Source organism: Aythya ferina, assembly GCF_964211825.1.
Source record: "Aythya ferina genome assembly, chromosome: 10".
In the NCBI taxonomy this organism is placed as follows: Eukaryota; Metazoa; Chordata; class Aves; order Anseriformes; family Anatidae; genus Aythya; species Aythya ferina.
The window spans coordinates 19,793,106-19,816,363 of NC_140306.1; the positions used below are offsets into that span (position 1 = coordinate 19,793,106).

Consider the following 23,258-nt stretch of genomic DNA (forward strand, 5'->3'; position numbering starts at 1 on the left):
GAGCAGGGAGTCAGCACTTGGGAGCATTTCCCATTTAATACAGTCATTGTAAAGCTCCTTTCCTTTACAGAACCCAAATCTTCCTATTCTTCAGGATCCAGCAAGTTACTTTTCCCACTACCCTTATATACGTATCCCCCTAAGCCACTGATTATATACCATTGTACATTCACCAGAATGACAGATAGCTTTGACTGCAGCAGTTTTCCCCATCTCCTACAGTTTCATATAAAACAACATCTCCCAAGTTCAAAGAAATCTAGTTTTTCTAGATCTATTAATGTCCTTCACAGGGAGAACCCTAAGCGGAGCCTCTTGAACTGATTTCCATTGCAATGAACTCTCACCCATCTCACAAAGAGGGGGAGGGGAAAAAAAAAAAGTGAAAGAGAAAAGGGTTTGTTCCTACATTTATTTTCACAGTGGAACAGAGGGTGTAACACAGAGTGAGAGCTTGTCCCTGTCATTTCCTGCTGTTATTGACCAAAGTCCATCATGCCACCTAGATGATAAAATCCATATCAAACCTTAATTAGAGTGGAAAAGATAGCAGAAAAACAGCTTAGAATAGCACAGCTTTCATCTAATAATAATGGTATGTTAAAGAAAGTGATTAACCGTTGGGCACCCTAGATGTTAAATTATGACATTAGTTTACTAGCTATATCCTCAAACAATTTTAAAATGATTTAAGGATTAAGCAACATTTGGACACAGAGAAAACTTGCAACATGACTTGCAAGGATCTCTGAGCTTGGTTCTTCATGCAGCTGTTACAGATCTCTGTGCACACTTACGACCCAGACTTCAGCAACATAAATACCAATATCCTTGCAAAACTGGACGTAATCACAAGGGAATATACTGAATCCCCATGAACTCCGAAGAATCTTTTTTTCCTGACAAGACACTGATAAACAACCCTTCAAACCCAGTACTCATAACAAAGACACTGCTTCACAGGCAGCAGACCTTCATGCGGCCCTGAGCAGCCAGCTCCTGACCATCTAACAAGCTCACTTTGCAGAAGAGAGCTTTAGGAGGAGCTCCTAAATTTGGAGACAAGCAAAATGAAACAGTTGTTCAAATTTAAACACAAATAGTTATTTTTACATCAGCAGTGTTACAGAAGTTGAAGGAAGGAAGAAACTAAAAGTGTTTGCATTAACATTCTGGACAAGTTACCGTCCCTCGAATGGATTTGGAAACAGGTTTGCCTGATGGAGCATGAATCTGCTGGGTTGCACCAAATATTTAGAGCACAGTTGTCAGTACTGAAAGAAACATCCTCAGTGGGAAGGAAATCACACTCATGACAGTTCTCAAGAAGGGATCGTGCTGCAAGTAAGTACATTCATAGAAATACATGAGATTTACATGTATTTCAGTAGTCAACAAAACCTGGAGTAGTATTTACCTTGATTTTAGCCCTTACATTTGGGCTACACGGGGAACAGATTTAACGGGTGCACCTGAAAGGCGAGCAGCACTGCTGTCCCGTTTAGTCCAGCCCCAAGTAGGAGAGCAGCTATCTCAGCATCTTTACTTCATGCGCTGCATATTTCAGCCAGGGCACAGCACCAAATACCACCATTATCTAACTCCTACAAACACTTCTAAGCCCTCTAAAATTCTGCTTGTAGAAATCCACTGCAAAGTCTATGCTACAAACCCTACATAAATCATACTTTATCATGACTGCCATTAAATAAACGTAAAAACAACAACACAGAAAAATTGCAGACTTCCAGTTTTTGTTGGTTTTTTGTTTAAACAATCTAACTCAAATCCTGCAATTGTGAGATCCAGCATGGAGCTCTTAAAACTACATTTACCAGGTTTTAAAAGGAGAAAAAAAAAAAAAATCAGACGCTGCAGTTTAATCCCAGCATCAACACCAGCAAGTTCAAATGAAGAATCAAGTCCTATGTACCATTTTGAAGAGCCCAGCTGGGTGCAGGGGATGGGGGCGAATTCAGAGTCAATTTAAGTGCTGGCTAAAGACATGGCAAGCACTTTTTCATCACTGAAAACTCAAACTAAAAAAACAAAAACAAAAAACAGAGCCAAAACAAGAAAACATAATCTAACATTACAATCTACACCCAGTTTCTGCACATTCTTAACACAGAAAACCAAACCTACTTGCTACATACAATCTTAACGAAGAAAAATCTTATTACATTTTTTATTCCAGACATAATAAGCAGCAGAAAGTACTTTCACTCGCTATGCACATTTCTGTGAGTCTATCACCCAACTGTAGCACCAGCCAAACACATATAAAGCAGCAGCATTTTAAGCACAATTCCGCATATAAACCTAACAGTATATTGGGCAGCACCACCAATATTTCCAGTGAAGGTTCCCTTTTCTGTAAGTGTCTGTCAGACATTCTCTTTTTTGAAAGGCATGCAATATGTCTGATCAGCCCTAGACCTGTGCTACTTATCCACTGCCATTAAAAGACATCCCAGAAGAATCAATACCCATGAAAAGTACCGCCTGCTCAGACAAGGCTTTATCTTGCTCTGTCCTCTGTTAATCCCTTCACATGTGACCTCCCCTCAATATCTGGCAGCAAAGCATCAAGGGCAAAAATGTAAAATTCCTCCAGGCACAGTCTTTTAACACCAAAGTTGCTGAAAAACAGAGAAATAGAGCACTCGGCATACCGCACTTCCAAGTGAAGTAAATGACAATCTTCTCTTTCATATTATTATGCCAGACTGAAAAATGATTTTGATTTTAAGGCCTGCCCTATGCCTTTTCAGAAAGGGGACACCACTGCAGTCAGGATCACCAGCTTTAAAATAAAAAATAAAAAGATAAAAGAAGAAAAAAAAAAAAAAAAAAACCTTTTACAAAAAGTATTTTAAGGCTTTCAGTACAAATGATGACTTTGCAGTAGTTTTACAAGTAAGACACATGATGGTTAGAAATCTTTAATGCATTTCAAAAGTCAGATCAATATGAAACATCTGTTTACTAATTACATGTGTATTAGATGAGGCTTCATCGTTTTTCCCCCCCCTCTTGGTGAAGTCAAAATCCGTTTCCAGTGTGAGCGCCTCCTCAGCAAGGCCCCAAGGGACCCCACATATGATGTGCAGTTCTATGGAATGGCAGGGATGATCAGCTTCGCTGCTTATCGTGTCACCACACCCAGAACTCTGCATGCTACACCCAGAGCCTACACGCTCACAAGTCTGATTTAATACATAAGGTTGTTTTTTCCATTGCAAGACAGAGGAACTTAAATTCTGGGAAGAAAAAAGAAAAAAAAAAAGAATGGAAACAGCAGCACGATTAGGCAGCTAACAAGACTGCGTGCACATGATCCACCTTAGCTGGACCCAAGCCCAAAATCTCCGAAGGCTGCAGGCACAGATGTGCACGTGTGCTATCTGGCCGCCGGAAGGCTCCGAAGCTCAATGCTAGGTCAGCCCATAGCCGTAACAGCTCGGGTTTGATTAATTTTTAACATACATTGTTAGCCAAGAAGATGGTGTGACATAAACACATCTTGGAAAGAGATTTCAGGAGGAATATCCTGAAGGCTTAAGGCATCACAGAAGCATGAGATGACAGGAAAGGTGCGAGAGCAACAACAGCGGGAAATGGAAAAAGCAAGTGGGAGGCTGACACTTCTCCGCATCAGAGGCGTACTGGACTTCCTCGGTCATCCTGGAGTGGGACAAAGAGGCGACTGGGAAAGCTCAGAGAAAAACTGTGGGGTTTGAGTTTCATCCACGGAAGGAGGTGATTTACCTACACATTTCTTACTGCGCTGGGAGAGCCAGTTTGGATTCAAAAGGCAGGACTTTGCCTGGACACACACCAGCACGGCTGTGCACTCCCCACCTCCCTGTATCCTGACAGTAGATGCAATGCCTGCACCACTCTGTCTATGCTTGCTTTACAAGTAGAATCAGAATACCTAACAAATCAGAGCTAAACCAGAAATCGCAGCAGCGAGTTGTTTTTTTGTTTCTATGTCCTGAAAAGACCAACAGTGGAACCCATTCCCCAAGGGTGAAGGTGTCAGCCTGCAGTACTCACCAGCTAGAAATGCATTTCCGTGGGTATTACCGGAGGTACCTTTTTTCCTCTTTTTGTTGTTGTTTATTTGTTTATTAACTACATATTAGCAATCCTAAATCTATTAACAACTATAAAAGGTTTCCTATTTCAGTGGAGGCCAATAGTCTGGGGAGTTGATGAACCCTCCTGCTTTAAGACACAGTCCAATCTTTAAATAATTAGGAGTGCAGACTAGACAGGAGAAGAAAAAAGCAAAACCATCTCTTGGTGCCTGCTATAGCCCCAGCTGTTAGCTGCAGGTTTTCTTGTGTCCAATACGGTGGCTGTGGCCACTGGCAGAGCTCACACCCCGGACTAAACCAACAACCAGCAACACATCAGTTCCTTTACCCTCAATATCCACTTGCATGGTTTCTTTGTCCTAACAAGAAGATTGGATTTGCATGGTTTGAGAAACAAATGCAAAAAAAAAAAAAAAAAAGTGTCTTGGTGTCTTGTCTTTCAAGTGAGCGGGAATAGCATCTGTTCCACATCCTAAGTGAAGCAACTTTTCTGACTGCACAACCATCAAAATCAAGCAGCCATAACTAAGACCAACTACCCAATTCCAGCAATTCCAGAAAGTATGGATGAGGCAGGCTTTATCTTTTATTTTTTTTTTTATTTTGAGGAAACCTTACTCTCCCCTGGCTGGTCACCTGTGTACACTTGCAGCTTCATTAATACACTAGGAATGGCAAAGCAAGACACATATTTGGCCAAGCTGAAAATACATTTAAGAAATTAATTTCTGCCCTGCCTAATAATGGGGAGCTGTTGTTCCCCCCCACCTTCCGTATTTGGCTCTGTATTTTTACAAGTCAGAAGCTGGCTGTAAGAATTTCAATAGCGATTAGTAAAACAGATACAGAAGGGCTCAGCAGGCAGCACTGTTTGTTTCTCCATGGGAAACCTCAGCCCAAGCGAACAACTCCCGCAGCCGGTGCGAGCAGTGCACGGAGGTGGCACACCTGGCTCCAACAGGAAATTGGAAAGCTGAGATTTTCCTCTGGGCAAATTCATCCACCCCCAACCCAGGGCTTTGCAGATATTCAACAAACAGGAAAAAGGGGGAAAAATTTAAATAGCAAAACCATACATGCTACTTCAATGCAAAGAGTAACCGTTCCAACATGTAGCTATGTGCTGCTGCAGCCCAGGGGCTAGACCTTTAATCACTGCGAGTTACTGTGCATTCAGCCACGGCTCCGGGAGATCTGGGCAGAGCCGGGTCAACCACCAGCACAAACCTGACTGCAGGGGCACAATCCCACTTCTGTCAAATTCACCAGGGAACACAATGCGTGGTTTGTGCTGCCTTCGTGCTTTCACGCCCGGTGGAGGACGACAGGTAAGAGCTGGCCAGCACCAAGCGAGGTTGAAGAGTTTTGAATGAATTTGTACTCTGAGTGAGTCTGTAGCAAATCAGCACTCAGCACCCCGTGCCTAAAACCTGAAAGAGCTGGACGTGGTGTGCTGGCTGCACAGGTCCTGCCCGGCCGCCACCTCGCTGTCCAAGAAGCATCATCCCCATGCTCCTCGGCACAGGGCGCGCTGAGGGGCACCAACAGCGGCCAGAAAACAAACATATGGGAGGCAGACGTCTGGCGGCACTTCCATCATCGTTTTAGGAGGATGTAACAACGGACAAAATCCATAAATAACTCCTCATTTGGCCTGTTCATCCAGTTCTTATTGTTCTGTACCCTGGACCATCTTTCTTTTACCTCTGAAACATCCATAGGTTAATTTCAAAGACACTTCCCTCAAACTTTCAGTGTCTGCCCAGGTTTTTTGCATTTTACTTACCACCTTTTCCTTCCTTTCCACTTCAGTCTTCCCTTCCCCTCCGTTCACTTCAGTTTAACTCAATCTTTTTTCTTCGTCATTGTGAAGATGTGGGTGAAATTCACATCATGAGCACCCTTCAGATACGCACAGGGACAGCGGCAGGTAACATCATAACTCTGCAGAGCTTCCCTGGGAGCGCAGCAGTGTTTGTGGAGTGACAACTGAGGCACATTGAACAGGTGATTCTTCCCACACATGGTAAATCCACATCTGGCAGCCCCTCCAGGCCTCCCTTCCCAGCCCCGGTGTTTGGTACAGTAACTTTCACCCTGTTCCAACCTCAAGGTCCAAAACGATTGCTGAAGTAGCAAGAATCTCATGAATGTAAATATTTGCTCAGGGTTACGTTACCAAGAGAGAATTTCTGCTCAGAGCCTGCAAGCTCAAAAAGAAAGAATAAGGAGGGGCCAAGAGTTTAGAAAAACTAGGGCCCAGTGTTAAATTCCTTCATTATAGTTAGACACCTGCCTGCTTTTCAGAAGTCTAAAATAAACAGGAGAAACCTCTGACATCCAAGGGATATTTAGATGTCTCCCTGCCTTCCAAAAAAATACTGGGACTACCAGGCTCTTTGGACTTTTGGAAATCAGATTTTTTTTAATATGAATGCGGGTAGCCTCCAAAACTCCCCGTACAGATTGGCAGTGCAATGTGTAAAGAAGTGCACGCTACACGTATGAACTGAACCCAAATGCTCCGTCCGAAGGATGTAGGTTGGGTTTCCAGTAATAGGCTGACGTCTTACCAGAGTCCAAAGTCTCCGGGTTTTAGCCTTACACATTAATTAACCAGATCAATAAGTACCATAAAGCAGCAGCAAAGGCAGCTACGCTGAAAGCTGTGTCTCTGTGTACTTCAGCCACAGAATACTCAAAGTGCTTCAAGAGAGAAAACCAACAAATATAATGCAAGATTAATTCAGTCAGTCTAGCACAAAAATATTCTCTACCTGAATCTTCATTAAGCCAAAGACTTTCTAAAACGGATTAAATCAATCTCCAAAGAAATTCAAGAACTGGAAGAATTACATTTCAAAAAGCAAAGCTGCAGCACTTTAACACATCATTTCAATCATATAACTATTTTTGTCCGCACTGAAATCCACGAAGGCCTGAAATGTTTAACAGTTCCCTGCCTCTCGCAGCCGTTTCCTGTGGTCTGCTCCATCCCTCTCTGTTAACGCCTTCAGGATTCTGTCATCCAAGGAAATGCCTTTTCCTACTACTAATAACAGATTTGAAGACCATGAATCGTACATTATTCCATTCACTGCCTGATGACAGCTTCTTACTCAACGTCAAGAGCTCGCTTCAGAGCAGCAATCAATACTGCTAGCATTGAAGTGCGCTGTGCGAGCCTGTGCAATTTGAAAACTTAGAAATGGCTGTTCTTGCTTGTAACAACTCTGAGCACTCAAGAAAGTCACCAGCGTCTTTAAAAGACACAAAAGCTGTCTCAGTGCTCAACAGATTTCTTCAAGGCACAAAAAGCTCCTTCCCTAGGCTATTACTGCCCAGCAAAACTGCGGAGTGGGAGCCAGGAAGGGCTGCCCAGCCAGCCGGGGATGCCATGTGACGACAAACCGCGACTTCCCAGCGTGTGTCATGGCAAGCAAAACACGAGGGAAAAGCAATCTGCTCTGAACATACAGAGAGATATTCATGAAAGAGACCCTGAAGGGGTACGCGGGCAGTCTGGCCCCAATGCAGGTACCTGGGCTCTGTTAACGGAGCTTCTGGGGGTGTCGAGTTCATGAAACCACCTCTTGGAGCACCCTAAAGGCCACAAAGGGAATCCTGGACAAGACGACTGAGGTTTTCCTTTGTAAATTCCCCCTCTCCCAGCCTTCCTGCCCAGTTGCCCAGCCCACTCGCTCCATCACCAGCTCGCTGTCCCATACCAGGGTCTGCAGCCTGGCAAAATAACCAAGCGCAGCCCCGAGAACAAGGAAGTGGGTAACACCAATAAACTCTTGCGTTTTGCACAAAGACCAAAATAGCAGCACAAGTCAGTGACACGAGAAGAAAAAGCAGGAAGAAAAGTGCTTGGAGAGGTAGTGGTCAGGGACCACAGAGGCAACGTGCTGTAAATAATGCCATTACTGAGAAGCCGGCTCCCAGCAGCACTCCCTGGGTATTTCTCATAGAAGCGCACAGTGACTGCTGCCAGGAAAAGCAACGTCCGTGCCAGTGCAGGAACGGAGATGAGCATCAGGCTGAATCTCCATCTAGTGCTGCAGGAGAGGACAGTCATTACCACTTCTCCTCTGTGCTGCTGGTACAGCGTCCCCGGCACCGCGATACAGCAAACACGCAGAACCTCAGCACCAGAAACTCGTAGTGATACTGAGTACAGACAAAGCGCAGAGCCGCTTACTGAGAAAGAAGACACAAAGCCTCGTAAAGTTTTAAGACACTGCAAGGAGCAAAATGCAGATACGGTGATACTAAACCTCTCTTTTAGGCGATGGCTACGGAACAGGACGGGGAACAGGAGGGAGGGGGAAAAAGTTCCCCTGCAAGCACTTCCCCGTGTACCTCCACGATTGTTACACCAACAAAGGCCTTCTCAAATTTCACTACTCATAACCTCCAAACCAGCCGGAGTCTCTTGCCAGGACTGCCTCCCCATTACTGTACGCTCCAGAGAACGCAACGCCGATCTGCAGACATCCACCCCCAATTTCATGGTGGATTTTCACGGTGGGGGTCGGGGGTGCCGTGCCTGGAGGCTGGGGGCAGCCAGGCGCAGTGCCTACTGCCGGGACGGGCAGGGGGCACGAAAATCTGAGTTTTCTTCTGAGAGCTAGTGGCGAGCAGGCAGCGTGGCTCGACAGCTGCCCCCACAGAAGGAACCAGCTGAGGAGCTCAAACACCCCCCTCACAGCCTCCCTCCTCCCTCACTTGTTCCTTAGCCTGAGATGAAATGAACTATCTCAAGTTCTCTGTCTTTGTTCCCACATCTGAAAAATACACGACGTTGATTTTTTACTTCAGGGGAGCTTTCAGCTAGTTCGGAGGGTTTGGAAGAGGAGAGATATTTGCAAATGGTATCAATATTCATCATGATGCGATGATTGTAAACCAGGGTCTCTCAAGTGAAACATTCATTTTCACATTAAAATTTGATAACGCCAACAAAAACAAATACCACAGTAGTTATTACTGCTTTTAATCTGCAACACTCTTTATTCCACCCCGACAAGTTAACATGCAGGTAGCCAACAGCCCAAAGCCCCAGTACAGTTTCTGTATTCAGCCCCAGGAACTGGAAGTATTTGTTACTTTTTACCTGCCACCCCTTTTAAATAGTTTTAAATTGAGTTTTGAGTATTTAATGAAAGAAAAATATTGAAATTGTTTACCAAACAGCTTGAAGAAGCAAATGAATCTTATTCAAATGCATTCTAAAAGTTTACAGCTGCTTTAGTAGGAGCCAGCACACAGAGAGGAAACAAAGCATTAATCACATCATGGTTACATCAACACTCGCTGTCCTCTCAGATCTCACACAGGCTACTCGGGCACACTAACCAGAGGAGGACTACTTGCATCAATGTGACTGGAGTCTGATAAACTTAACAAGACACCTAAAACAAAAGTAGGTACAAACACTTTGAAAGCAATATATCAATTATCATTGAGTAAGGGCTGTAGAAGCAGATCAACCTCAGTCAGGAACAAGAGTGTTCACCCAGTGCCCATCAAACCCGCTCAATGGTTCATGCAGGACAAAGCTGCTCCTAAAGACTGCCTTAAGGATGTTAGGCGCTGAAAACGAGTGGAAAACGCACAAATTTTAGGTAGGCTTTCAGAAGGCAGCAGTCCCCAAACCACACCACCCCATGCAGGTTGCTTGAGAGCAAGGCTTCCTCCAAAACAAACGCCTAACAACTTAATCACTGAGCTTGCAGCATAAAAATCTCACGTTGCTTATGGGGGGAAAAGGTCACAGAGCCCATCTTGAAAATATCACAATGCAAAGAATGCACAAGGGAAAAATCATCACCTTGGACTCTGACTTCCCATGCCTTTCCTCCTGGAGCCCCAGTGCCTCAGCAACCTGCTCCCACTGCTACTGGCCTCAGACACTCTTCCTCCTTTCTGAGCATGCTACAGAAGCTCATCCCACACAAGAAGCCACAAGGATTTTCAGTGCTCTCTGTTGATTTCATCATTTTCACTGGTATGAACATCCTTTCCTCCATCTCTGAGTCACTTCAAGACCAAATAAGCTTTCAAGTCCCAAACTCTTTGCACATTATTGCCTCAAGTGATGTGGTACAGGGGGCATCCACAAGAGTTTTCCAGGTCAGTAGTTCCTGTGGCACTGCTAGACCACGCTAGATTTCCTTAAGGAAAGGGTAGCCTACTACCATCCCCCATCTTTCTTTATCATCTCTGTGGAAGATGCCTTAAGGATCTCCTATCTTATGTATCTATAAAGAGACAGAGTTCCTCAGGAAGACAGGGTCCTAGATTCATTTTCAGCAAGTGTTCTAGACGTACATTTAAATGCCAGGAGCCGCACTGAAGGGTACTCCACTTCCAGCCCCCTTCAGGAATGACGTGAGCAGGACACATTTGATCAGGAGCAAGGTTAGCATCTACAGATGTGAGTTAGATCACCACACTGTAGGTGCTGTAACTTGGCAAACAGAAATAACTCTCTCTTACTCCCTGAAGACAACCACAGCCAACAAAGCTACACATTCGTGCATACGGTGGGGTAGTTAGAGCACCTACTACCTTAGCTAACTTGGGAGCCTTCTGTAACTCACGGAGAGGCTGCTAACACAGCCTCTAACACAGGTATCCCTGGTCACCTCCTGCAGGCTCAAATCCACACAGGAAGACCGTCTCCAAGCTTAACATACTGCAGTACCAGAGTAGCCCAGGAGATACCAGGAGTCAGATTGTCTGAATAGCCCTGAAGCCAGGGCAGACGGTAAATCTCAGCAGGTCTGCAACTCACTGTGACCTTTCTTGGGTTGATCCAGGCTTTACCTGCCCAAGAAGTAGGGCAGAAGAGAAACTGCATTTGTACAACACAAGGATTTATTTCTTCAAAAGAAGGAACTAATTTAAATTCAATTTTATTTTTATCATTTTTCTCTAGCTTTATTAAGCTAAGGAGATATACGAACAAACCCAGTTCACTTATTATGACTTTATAAACACGGTTCTGCTAGCTTGAATATCATCTGTATAAGTAAAGCATTCTAATTTCTAATGGTGTGAAAGCTGGCTTACTAGTACAAATGTACATCTTAAAGAATGTAAAAAAATATTTTTATCAGTGTGTTTGTCACCAGATGTATTCCGTTTACATTCTGTATGCCTCTCCACATGGACAACAAACCCAATTCTGGCCATTAACAATTGCCAATAGTCCCTTTCACTCCTCGGTGCTGCTGTGTTTCAGGCACTGCGAGAAGCGCTAGCCCACAGTTCTGCTACATTGTAGAGCCATTTTCCTTTGTGCTAAAATTCCCCAAAGCTCGCACAGGAACCAAGGTAGAGCTATCCCTTTAACACAGTTTAACCACTCTCAATGCTTGGAATGGAAAATGTGACTTAGGTACTGAGGTTTAAAAAACAGCTACGATGTATGTATGCAGCCAATTTTTAAAACATGAATCTCGTAAGTTTTTTTAGGCTTTTTTTTTTTTTTTTTGCATGAGAATGTAGAGCTTACAAGAGCCAGCCAGCTAAATGCAACAGACCATTATGGCTCAGAGGTTTCCAATTTGCAACTAGAAATGGTTTACATTATAACTACTAACAGCTCCAAAAGGTATTTAAAAAGGAGAGAGCGGAGAAAAAACTTGGCATTTCACGAGTGCCTAAATATGGATTGGCAGGAAACAAATTTGATCTGTGCCGTTAATAATAGCCTTACCAAAATAAGTGTTTAACAGGACGGGTTTTATGTGGTTTTAGGAGACCTAAAAATACATTCGCGCGGCTCAGGACCGCATCCACGCAGAGCCGCGGTCCCCGGGCATTGTCAGCCGCCGCGGGACGGGCTCGGGGCCCTGCCGCCAGCCCCCGGGGCGCCCCAGAACGCGGCCGGAGCCCGGGCTGCAGCCGGGGGCCTCCCGCCAGGGTCTCGCCCCGCGGAGAAGGGCTCGGAGCTGGGCACGGGCGCGCTGCCGGAGGAGGAGGAGGGAGAAGCAGAGAGGCAGGAGGGGAGAGAAAGAAGTTCCCCGCCGGCCCGGGCAGCCCGAGCCCCGCCGAGGACTCAGCGGGCGCGGCGCGGAGCCCGCCCGGAGCAGCCCCGCGGGGGCCCGGCCCGGCCCGGGGTCGCAGCCTTACCCTCCGGCTCCATCTGCTCCCGCCGCCGCGCTCCGGCGCTCGCCGAGCCGCTGCGAGTCGGGCCGGGCTGCGCGGTTACAAAGGCGGCCGCCGGGCGAGGGGGGTGGGTTTCCTCTCCCTCCCACTGCAGCTGCATCGCGCCGTGAGGCGCCGCCAGCGGGACGAGGCGCCCCTGAAGGCGGCGGAGGCGGGAGGGGCTCCTGCCGCCCGCCTCGGCACGGCGCGGCCCGGGCGGGGAGGGGAGCGGAGGGCAGGGGATGGGATGGGATGGGATGGCCCCGCCGGCCTGGCGCTTCGTGCCCGCAGGCCGCGGCGGGGCGGTGAAGCCCCCTCACGCCTCCCCGCCCCGTCCCGTGGCCCGGCCGGCGGCGGCGGAGGGGAAGGGAGCGCCCCGGGGCCGGGGGACGGCGCTGCCGGGCTCCGGGCTCCTCAGAGCAGCGCCGTGGCCGCCTCCCGGAGGCGCGGCTGCCGCCCGGGACCGCGGGCTGCCCCGCCTGACGGGTTTGATCCATCCTGAGGCGGCCCAGGGCGAAGCCCTGCCGCCCTGTTGTTTGGATGGCGGAACCATTGAGTTGGAAAAGCCCTCCAAGATCATCTGTTCCAACCACCCCCCTACCACCAGTGTCACCCACTGAACCATGTCCCCAAGCGCCACGTCCAACCTTTCCTTGAACACCCCCAGGGACAGGGGACGCCACTACCTCCCTGGGCAACCCGTCCCAGTGCCTGACTGCTCTTTCTGAGCAGAAACGTCTCCTCATTTCCAACCTGAACCTCCCCTGGCGCAACTTGAGGCCGTTCCCCCTTGTTCTATCACTAGTTATCTGTGAGAAGAGGCCGACCCCCAGCTCCCCACACCTTCCTTTCAGGCAGGTGTAGAGAGCAATAAGGTCTCCCTGAGCCTCCTCCAGACTAAACAATGCCAACTCCCTCAGCTGCTCCTCAGCTTCACAAGGCTCCCAGCTCCCACACCAGCTGTTGCCATCAGTGCCAAAAGCTCTTCGTGCAGCTGCTGAGGGTGGCTATTGGGCATGTGGCAGGGCCAAGCTGAAAGCATTTGTCCCAGGGCTGAGGATGGCTCCCCAAACTGCTGCCCTTTCCCTTACATCTTCAGTGGAAAGCAAAGAGAATATGAGCCCTGTTGTGCAGTCCCCTCAGACAACCAAACGCTGCTTACCTCCCAGAAAGCCACACCAAACCATATGTCGTTTCAGAGCTTCTTAAAAAGGCAGACCAGGACTGACTCACTGCTCTGTGTCTTTGTCAGGGAGAAGAATGTGCCAGGAACTGAAGGGTGATGCTGTCCTTTACAGGCAACGGGGCATTAATGCTGTGCTGATGAAGCATCACTCATGTGGTCAGAGTGGCCCTTCTGCAGAGGGTGTGCTATAGCCACGCTAAAACCCTGTCTTCAGATGAAGTACATGTTTAAAGAACAGCTTTCTGAGAGGTAAGATCGTCAACCACTCATTGCAAGGACTGAATAATACCAAGCAAAACAACCAAATTAAGCTTAAAAACGCATATCAAACAGCTTATCTTCAAAGAACAAAAATGAGAAAACTGTCTTCCCAAAGGCATTTCCCCTTAGGAAAAAATGCAAAACAGTAAATTCAGAAATTAACTATATTAGGCTTTAGTCTATTTTTCATTACCCAATAATCAATCTTTGCTCCTTATCTTTTCCCTGAAACAACTAACTAGCCATGATGTAAGCCCCATCATGGAAATACGGTTTTGAGTAACTTTAATATTGTGGTGGAGCAGAAGAACGTTATTGTAATGAAATTCATAAAATGGATTTCTTTGGACTAATTATTCCCAAATAAAAAGACTAGCTGTTCTAGAGTAAATCCATGAATAAGGTCCAGTTAAACCAGACTAAGGAGGCCTGAAGGAAATTCATCAGTAAGGAGCCAGCCTGGATTTCTTGATGTTTCTTTTGAAATCACATCTGTAAGATGTATTTCAAGACCAGCCTCAAAGCATTAATATAGGAATTTAACATACAATCAACCCTTCCAGAGATTAAACTCCTTCCTGTATATGAAATTAGTCCTGTCCTTTAGAATAATGAGACAGCTCCTCTCTGAAGTACTTTCATCAGAGCAGATCACAGCTTACCAGTTATTGTTACATGCTTATCATATAGGACTGATGCTCAGCAACAAAAACAGGCTTAAAAATTGTTGGAAATTATCCAGGTTCTTTGCTCTAAACAAAATGAAGTCCTTACCATAATGCATAAAGCTAAGACAAATAAGTGTTTATTTTAGGCATATATTTAGGTATAGCACCATTACAAATAACCATCGTTCTTTAATAAAATGATTGATTTATTTCCATCCGCTTCTTGCACCATCCTACCCAACATTTTGGTCTCATTGTTTCTTTCAGTCAATTAGAGCATTTTTTATTGTAGGTACTCTCAACTTTTATGGTCTGGGCATGGGCAGTATTTAATTTGCATCTCTGACCAGAACCTGTTGAATTCAATGAGTAATTCTGGAGGGAGTTTACAATTTAAGTAAACATTAATTTGTGGCCATTACTTTTGGCCAACCAGGATTGTAACAAAGGGCCAGTGTAAGTTTCTTTAAATCTAAGAATAAGCTATGTCTTCAACCAAGGTAAGTAATTTGGAGTCAGAGAGCAATATCAGTAGATAAGCAACAAATAAAAGAAGTACTCTTTTTTGCAACTCTGCTAAGGAGTTGAAGGAATAAAAGCTACTGGGAAGATAGGCTGAAAAAGCAAAACTGCTACAGAATTGGTTTTGTAACAGGAAGGGACACTTCCTCTGAATATTGTGTAGTTGCTTTATTTTTCCCCCTGAATTGAGAGGAATTCAGTCATTTAAAAGTATGGGGAACAAAATCTGGGATTGTGCTTTGGGGCACGGTTTGAGTAAAAGCACAGCACTCAACCTTTTGCTGAGTTGCAAGCTGTAGATCCATATCCAGCTATGCTAAGCCCTTTCCTCCTAGCATGACTATCTGAGGCACCCTAGCTATTTCCCTTCAGTCTCTCATGAAGGAAGTCATAATGGGAACAAGTCCCTCTTGTCAATATTTCTGCCATTTCTGCTGTTCTCAGGCTTAATCTCAAAGAAGTCAAAGCCTCTATTAAATAGAACAGAAACTGGTTAGCAATCTTCTGTATTGAACTGGATCTTGCTGAGCACCATAAGGTCTTAGTTTTATTAAATCTTATTTGCAAATGCAAATTGCACTTTGTACCCAGTACAATATACTTCTTCCTCTTAGCTTTGAAGCACTGGGCAATAACTCTTGAATATTGCCTTTATCATGGGATACTTTCTATTGTTTTCAAACCCTTAATGTCTCGTGCAAAAGGGTCAATAAATGCAACACAAGCAGTTAGTAAAGTTCAAGCAAATACTCATTTTTTCCTCCCTTCAAAAAGCAAAAAGCTGACTATCATAATGAATTAAAATTATTTTACAAGAGGAATGCTTTCAACACAAATTAATTCTCACTGATGGAAGGCTTTGGTGTTAAATACGGATTACCATTCCATGTCCAGGAAAGATAAATGTTGAGGGTAAAAATAACCTCTCATACATGTAATAAGACATTGGACATGAAGAAGCTAAGGCGTTGCAAATAGATGGTTTTATCTGACATGCTTTTCATATAAGAGATTCATGTTGTGTTCTCTTCCGGCTGATGTAATCCTTAGGGTGACCCTCATGTGCTTTTGCCATCATATGACACTACTGGATATACAAAGTTCCTTTGTTTAGAGTCCTTATTTATAACTCCTAGAATTTTGATCAGAGCTTTTTTTTTTTTTTTTTTTTTTTCCCTTTTTTTTTTTTTTTGAAGAGAGACTACTTTTTATTTGAAGATGAAGATTTGGAGATTGCATAAATACTCAAAAGACACGTTACATTACTCTCCTCCTCATGAATCTGAAACTGAGCCCTTTCAATTACAGAGAAAGATGTACTGCTTTATTTCTCATTCACAATAAGATAAAACCAGCAATTGCAATAAGAATGTAAAATTTATGGCAGCAATGAAAACAATCCTGCTGCTTTCACTTTAAATCTACAAAAAAGCAAGAAAAAAAAAAAAAAGATTCGTCAAAGGTAGCTTTCAAGGGAAAATATTTTTCAGATGAAACACCACTGAGGTAGGGTGGTTTTTTGTGTTTTTTTTTTTTTTCTTTCTTAATGATACCTTAGGCATAAACAAGTTTATTCCATATCCACCAACACCAGTTACCAGAGCAATTAGGAATCCAGAGGGAGGGGAAAACAAACAAACAAACAAACAAACAAAACCAAAAACAGAGCAATAGAGAGAAAAAATATGGAACTGAATATAAGAGTAAAGTAGTCCTCCGCTCAGGACACAAGTCTTGTGGCAGCTTCTATGCTCCAGCATGAAATTACTATCACAGAGAGGAATACTCAGTACTAAATCCCTCCTTCATAAAGGACTTGAACATAGATATGTACTGGGGGCTGTATTTCTTAGCACAGAGGCATTTCAAATCCTGAACTTCATAATCTCAGCGGTATTCTTTACATTACCAGTCTGACAGTTTTTTCATATAAATCGTTTCAGATCATCTTAAGGTAACATGCATCAAAGTTATTTGGATGCTTTAAAAGCAAAACTACAGTCATATCACAGATAAGCAATCATCACAGTGTGTCATCTTCTCTTTCCAGAGCCTGATTTTCACAACAAAAAAAATGTTGTTCTTGGATTCCCCAAGGAAGCCAACAGAGCTATTCATATCTTAAATGCTGGGCTGGGAAAAACAAGAATCCTGCTGCCCTTACTTGTCATTGACCTGCAAGAGTGCTGGATCCACTTGCTTTGCTCCTCTCATTTCTTCAGTGTCTGTGGTATAAAACAAGGGTAGTACACTAGATCATAAGTGGACTCCTAATGTCCTGGCCAGGAAAGTTACACTTAGTCTGCAACTATCCCCACTCACAGGTGATGATGATGAGAATAAGGAGGGTTTTACTGACCTCGTTAGCTACAAGTCAATGTGTGGCAGGCAGCAGACTCTTGGTCTCTTAGAGAGTGTGTCTCTGTTTGCTAGCCACAACCAGAATACCGAAGGTAAACTTAAGACAGAACACTGTAGTGTTGCAGAAACCTCTGTGCATATATTAAGTTCTGTTTACTGAGGTTTTGCATTTATATTTTTAGACTACTGAAAGCAGTAGACTTGTCAGACGTATATTCATCTGCAGAATTAGGGATGAACTCAGTGACCCAGAGGGTCTTTTCAGTCCCACGTTTGTAATTTATTTTGTATCACGTTATAAAGTAAATGAGGAGTTAAAGCTTGTCACCATTTGATTAAACATTTTGAAACAACACTGACTTTTATACTACCTTCAAGAACAAGATATGCTTTATGAGTTGAGTCATCTGACATGGCACAGATACATTGAGGGTGATATTTTTCAAAAGCAATGTCTTTCAGGAACATAAACTCCATTACTCAAAAGAAAAAGGACAGAGGTACATACCTAAATGCTCTTAACTTTGAGCAGGATTTAGATTAAGTATTTTTAGGAATTATGATTTAGGTACTAAATAACCTAAAGGGCACTGTAGATTTTTACCCTGGAGTCTTCAGTAACCTAAAGTTAGCCAAACTGAGACTGTCAGTTTGTTGTACTGATTAGTTGGTACTAAAACTGGAATCTGTGTAACAGAGAGGGAAATACAGAAATACTGTTTTCTGGACATTAAATTAGAAATTTACTCCAGCTTTGGCTGGAAAGAGGCTAGGATTGTTGGCTTTTAAGATATGCCAAAATGGTCCATCAGACAATAAGGCTTAGCTTTTATATAGGAAGAGAGAATTATAGCACTTGATTCTTGTTATCCTGGTCACTGTTAATTTGGGTTCAGAAACAAGCACTGATTTATTCTGAGTTTTGGTAAAGACATTCTCATAATGTTACTCTAAGTACGCCAAATCAATTGCGCAAGTATTTTTCTGACTTATGGGTGACCCTGCAAATAAGTTGAAGCCAAAATATTTAGAACTTCTTTACTCTGAAAAAAAAAAAAAAAAAAAAAAAAAAAAAAAAAAAACAAACCAGAATGGTTCATATAATATTTATGGAATCCATTACTAAATAATTCAGAATAGAAACATAATTAATTTAAAAATAGATTGTCTTTGACCCGTGATGTAACTAATAAAAAGTCCTCATACAATAAGTATGAGTCCTCAGTCGTCATTTGTAAAAGTTTCAAACCAGCCATTGTCAATTGCTCTTCTCAAAGTCCATGTGTTATCATGATCTCGATGAATGCACATGTCTTATTCCTGCTGCCCTTACAGCTGCATCTTAATGTAGTGATTATTGCAGTTCTGCCCTGCTCCTAATTGGCCTTGGCTAAGTCATACAGCAGAGGGGAAGAAAAAGCTCTATGTATAGTTCATGCCCTACAATGATGCAAATATTTTCTGTTTCATAAGACCTTGTGCAGAATCTGTCCTGATTTATTAAACTTTCATCTCCCGTCTCTAAGAGGTCAGGTGGCCAGCCCTTTCAAAGAATTTATTGGGTAGACTGAGTCAGCATGATCATTTTATTTGACCTCTTCAAAAACACTTTGTAAAATCTCATGACTTATACAAAGCCCAAACTTTCTTGAAAGCTAGAATCTGCAAGCAGGTTTTAGTCAGAGGACTTTTATTTCTAGATCTTTGTCTACTGAATGGTATGGTAGATGTAATTTTTGTCTTGTGTATACATTGTGGATATACTTAACAGACAAGAAATATTAGGCTTTTCATGTTGCCTAGATGTTCATACATGTCATTGTAGTGAGAAAAGACAGGCTTTAAGTAGCGCGGTCTTAAGTAGGAATCCGTTTGTGGGGATTAAATACTGACTATTGTGTGACGTGACTTTACTCATGAGGGAAAAAAAATACAGAATTGAAAATATGAACTGCAGACCCAAGAATGGAGTTTCTGATGGAGTTTCATTAAATGTCTGAGAAAAGTCAAGTTTTTCCTGGAGAGCTATTAGCCCTTAACTGTTGATTAAATAATAAAATTGCTTACTACTTCTGCTGTAGTAAGCCCATCTCCTGTTGGGAAGTGACACCAATTTTAGCAGATATGCCACACAAGCTAACTACCACACTTTATACACAATACAACAATACTTCATAAGCCAATGAAACTAGCATTTTAATTCCAGTCCTTAGAGTTTTGTCACCTAGGTCTCAACTCACCTAACTTTTTTTGTCTTCCCATTGTTATAATGCGAAGAGAAAAAACTGAGCAATGTGTCTCAAAATTACTTTTCTCCACCAGTGGAGACAAAGGAACAGAAGACATGATGTGTGTGGATCCTTTGTGCAAAAGAGAGGACTCTTTCTCCACCTCTTTGAAGACTGAAAAGGTGGTAGAGTTAATGGAAATCATTAAATTTAGGTCCTTCTTATGTGTTTATCAAATTTCCTTGAAAAGTGCTCAGGGCCAATTTTTCCCTGTATCTGTATGGTCACCTGTATCCTATCGCAGTTCAGTAGCATTGATGCATCTTCTTTTTCTTGCTTTCATTCCTTAATACTCCCCACTGAAGTCTAGGTTTTCCTTCAGTTTTATCACAGAGATGGGCTGTTTAGCACCTGGGTGGTTATTCCCAGATGGTAAAAGCATCTTACAGATTTTTTCACTTATGTGAAGAATGACAGTAACCAGAAAGGTGCATCATGAATTCGGGTCCAGCGCAGACTAGTGATCAGCCAGCCCCACCTGTCTTCACAGCTTTTCAGATCAGTTGATCACATTGTGACCAGACACTGGAACTTCCTGAAGTCATTGAAAGAAGGGAAAAACGTATCTATAACTAGGGAAATTGCTACTGAAGACATACATGTAAGTAGGAGACAAAACGAAAGCACAATAACATAACACAAGGAAAGCTGTTGTATCTTTGGATGATGCAGTGCGTGGGACGGCGCTGAGCTGACAGGTACATCTTTCCCGCAATATTGAAGCAAGCTAGAACAGAGGCAGCAACAAACGGCCAATGAGGAGATCAAAGGTGCAGGAATCCTCCATTGCTTTTTAATAGAAAGTAGCTTGGGAGTGGCAGGGAGCCCAGAGTGTTTCTCCCATCAGCTTTAAACCTTTTCCTGATCAATTGCAAAGCAGGAGCAGATTCCTTGTTGGGAAGCACATTGGTTGAACATTGACTCAAAAATAGTGTGAGAACCCAAACAGCGATGGCATGACAGGGAAGAGAGCCAAAGCACGACAGCTTCTATAAACTCGCACGTTTAATTTTCTTCTGTCTGCCATGCATGTGTGGCCATGCTATCCATTAGGTAATGAGATTTATGACTTCAATAGTTCTAGCTTTGTTTCTTTCTGAACAATGGGACTCAATATTTGCTGGAAGAGTCTCTGCAGCGCTTGCCCAGCCGCCTACCTTTCACAAAGACCCTGCACAGACTGGTAATGCTGGGAAGTGGCAAGCTGAAATGCATCAAAGTGTTCACTTATTTGCAGCTGCCTCCCTGAAACTGGCCACAGTCAGCTGTACTCACCCGCGATGAGATCCTGGCTGTGCTGTTTTGACACCAGTGCTATCATGTACTTGATTAAGGACAGGCAAAGTGGGAAACCCACACTGAGCTTTTGCTGGCTGACAACCTCTGCATCGTGCCTGTTGACCTGTCATGCAGCTGGAAACAGCTTGGGCTGGCCCACGACCCATTCCTACTGGGCACCTAAATTAGCAGGCAGGGCAGGTTCCTGGCCACAGCAGGTCCAGCACAAGCCCCAGATAGTTGATACATGGCATCGTGACAAATGGCAAGCACTCAAGCACCAAGCTGAGATACCAGAGGGATTAAAAAGTAGAAAAAAGCTCTTAGAACTTGTGGTTCCATTTATTGTCTCTCATGTGATTCTTAGGGTAATCGGTTGCAGCAATGGTAACCATTCATAAAGCTTTATGGTCCAAACCTGCCAAACTTGTCAGAGGAGCGAGAAATACGTTCAAGATGAGCTGTGAAAAGCCATGGGGAACACTGGCAAAGCTAAAGAGAGGAAGGAAGGGAAGGGGCGGGAGGAGGGAGAATTCCTGAGCCCAGAGTGAGAGCTTCCAGCCTGGAACAGCCGTGACAAGCTGTGCTTTGCCATCAGCTCGCAGCCTCTGCACGAGGAGCGCGTGTGCGGGCGGCGCTGGGGGCCGCCCTGTATCGCACTGCCACCTAGTGCTGCCTCTGCGGGCCTGCTCCAAAACTAAAAGAGAGGCAAGCGATAGCCGTGCATGCTCAAGCATACCGAGTGTATCAATTCTACATTTTTACCACTTAGTTACGAATGGAATTGTGTCACATGGAACTGCCAGCCAGACACAAAACGTTTTAACGGGTTTTAAAATGCTCGTTGCAGGAACATGCCCTTACCCTGGAATTTAAGAGTTAATTAGAATGAAACAACTCTTTACAAGACTGTAGAAAACCCAAGAGAAGGAAAAACTATTAGGACATCCTGTCTTTTCCCTGCAAGCTTCATTGAGCTCACTCACGGTTTTCCTGTTAAAATATTGCAGTGTTCTATAGCCAAGACCTCAAAACCAGCCACTGGCACTAAATTTAAACACTGACATTTGGACTTTATTTTCATTGTTGTTGTTGTTATTGTTTTTGCTCTGTATGGGTGCATGGAAGAGAATTCTTGGAAAGATGGAACAAGATTTATCTCCCATACTAGGGCCCTCCACCCCCGTTCTCTTAGAGCACAGCTAATGGTATTTTACAGAGCTGAGATTACAAAGAGACATTCCAAACATTTAGCAATTATTTAATGAACAGAGCACAAGGGTCTGAACTGGAAATTTGGCACTTACAGCACAAATGGCACATACATAGAAGACAAACAGAGCAGATCTTCACTGGTGGCAAGACTTGATAGAGTATATGACTGAACAGGCACCTTCACCTTGGCCAGATCCTCCAGCCAGCCTGCATAAAATTTGTACCAGCAGACTGGTTTAAAACATCTGCCCAAATGTATGCTTTGATATGCTGTGCACTGAGAATAAAAAACAGCCATAAAAGGTCAAAGAACAAGCAATCCTGCCAAGTTTTCAACAGACAGGTGTCCTAGCTAGTGAGTCTCACACTCTTACTTTTCCTCTACTCTCTTCAAGCTCACTTCTTCATGCTACTTACACCAGTATTAGACTGTCCAGTGTATTCTGCTACATGTCGTTTTGTTTTGGGTCAGGAGCCCTAGCAGTCCATAACCACAACAACACCGATTTTTTTTTTTTGTTCTTTGTTTTTAAGTAAACGTAGTGCTGCTGTAAGGTACCACTACAGCAGACTTACAACAGCATCTGCATTTACATTTTAGCTGTGTGCATTGAGTGTAGCCTGAAGGAAGGACAAAAGTTGCAGAGCTGCTGCAGAGATGGCAGGCTCTGAATGAAAAAGGTAGAGCTGGGCACTCTGTTGTTATCGCAGTAATACCATGGGTGTGAATATTAAATTCTAAAATGCTCCAGGACTGACCAACACATCCCCTGTACCCATCTTGTAGCTCTCTGTGGCCCTGTCCAGCTTTCCTGCCTGTCTGCCTAATTGCCCTTCTTTCTGTAGTCTGACGTGCCTTTTCCTAGCCCAATGGCTAATACATGAGCTAGCTGCTCCCTTTAAGATGGAGAAGGGCACACTGTGCAGTCTCTACTACCAGACTGCAATCATTTGCCAGCTGCTTTTTTGGAATTGAGTTGTTCCTAGGCTTTATGCCAAAAAATGCGTGCCCACAACAGCTTCAGCTGCTCCAAGTTGCTCCAACAGTCCATCCTCATCCATTGTTGCCATTTTTTCCTTGCTGCATCCTTCGTATTCTTGAATCCCTCGCTCTCTTCTGTCACGTTTTATCTGCCTCATGCTTACACTTTTCCCCACTTCCTCATTTCTCCTCCTGCCACTTTTCCTTATCCCCACAGAAACCCCACAGTCT

General features: G+C 43.9%; 1 protein-coding gene across 2 annotated transcripts in view; it reads right to left on the minus strand.

Moving 5' to 3' along the window:
- The window catches only part of FGD3 (FYVE, RhoGEF and PH domain containing 3), a 109,957-nt gene extending 97,351 nt beyond the window's left edge, over nucleotides 1-12,606 (minus strand). The window contains exon 1 of one of the 2 annotated variants that reach the window (XM_084530645.1): nucleotides 12,252-12,602. In XM_084530645.1, the coding sequence (XP_084386771.1) occupies nucleotides 12,252-12,387 (136 nt within the window). In that variant the 5' untranslated portion in view covers nucleotides 12,388-12,602. Of the gene's footprint in view, nucleotides 1-12,251 lie in introns of both variants that reach the window. The other variant, XM_084530648.1, reaches the window with a different exon arrangement.
- Between the last annotated feature and the right edge of the window lie 10,652 nt (nucleotides 12,607-23,258).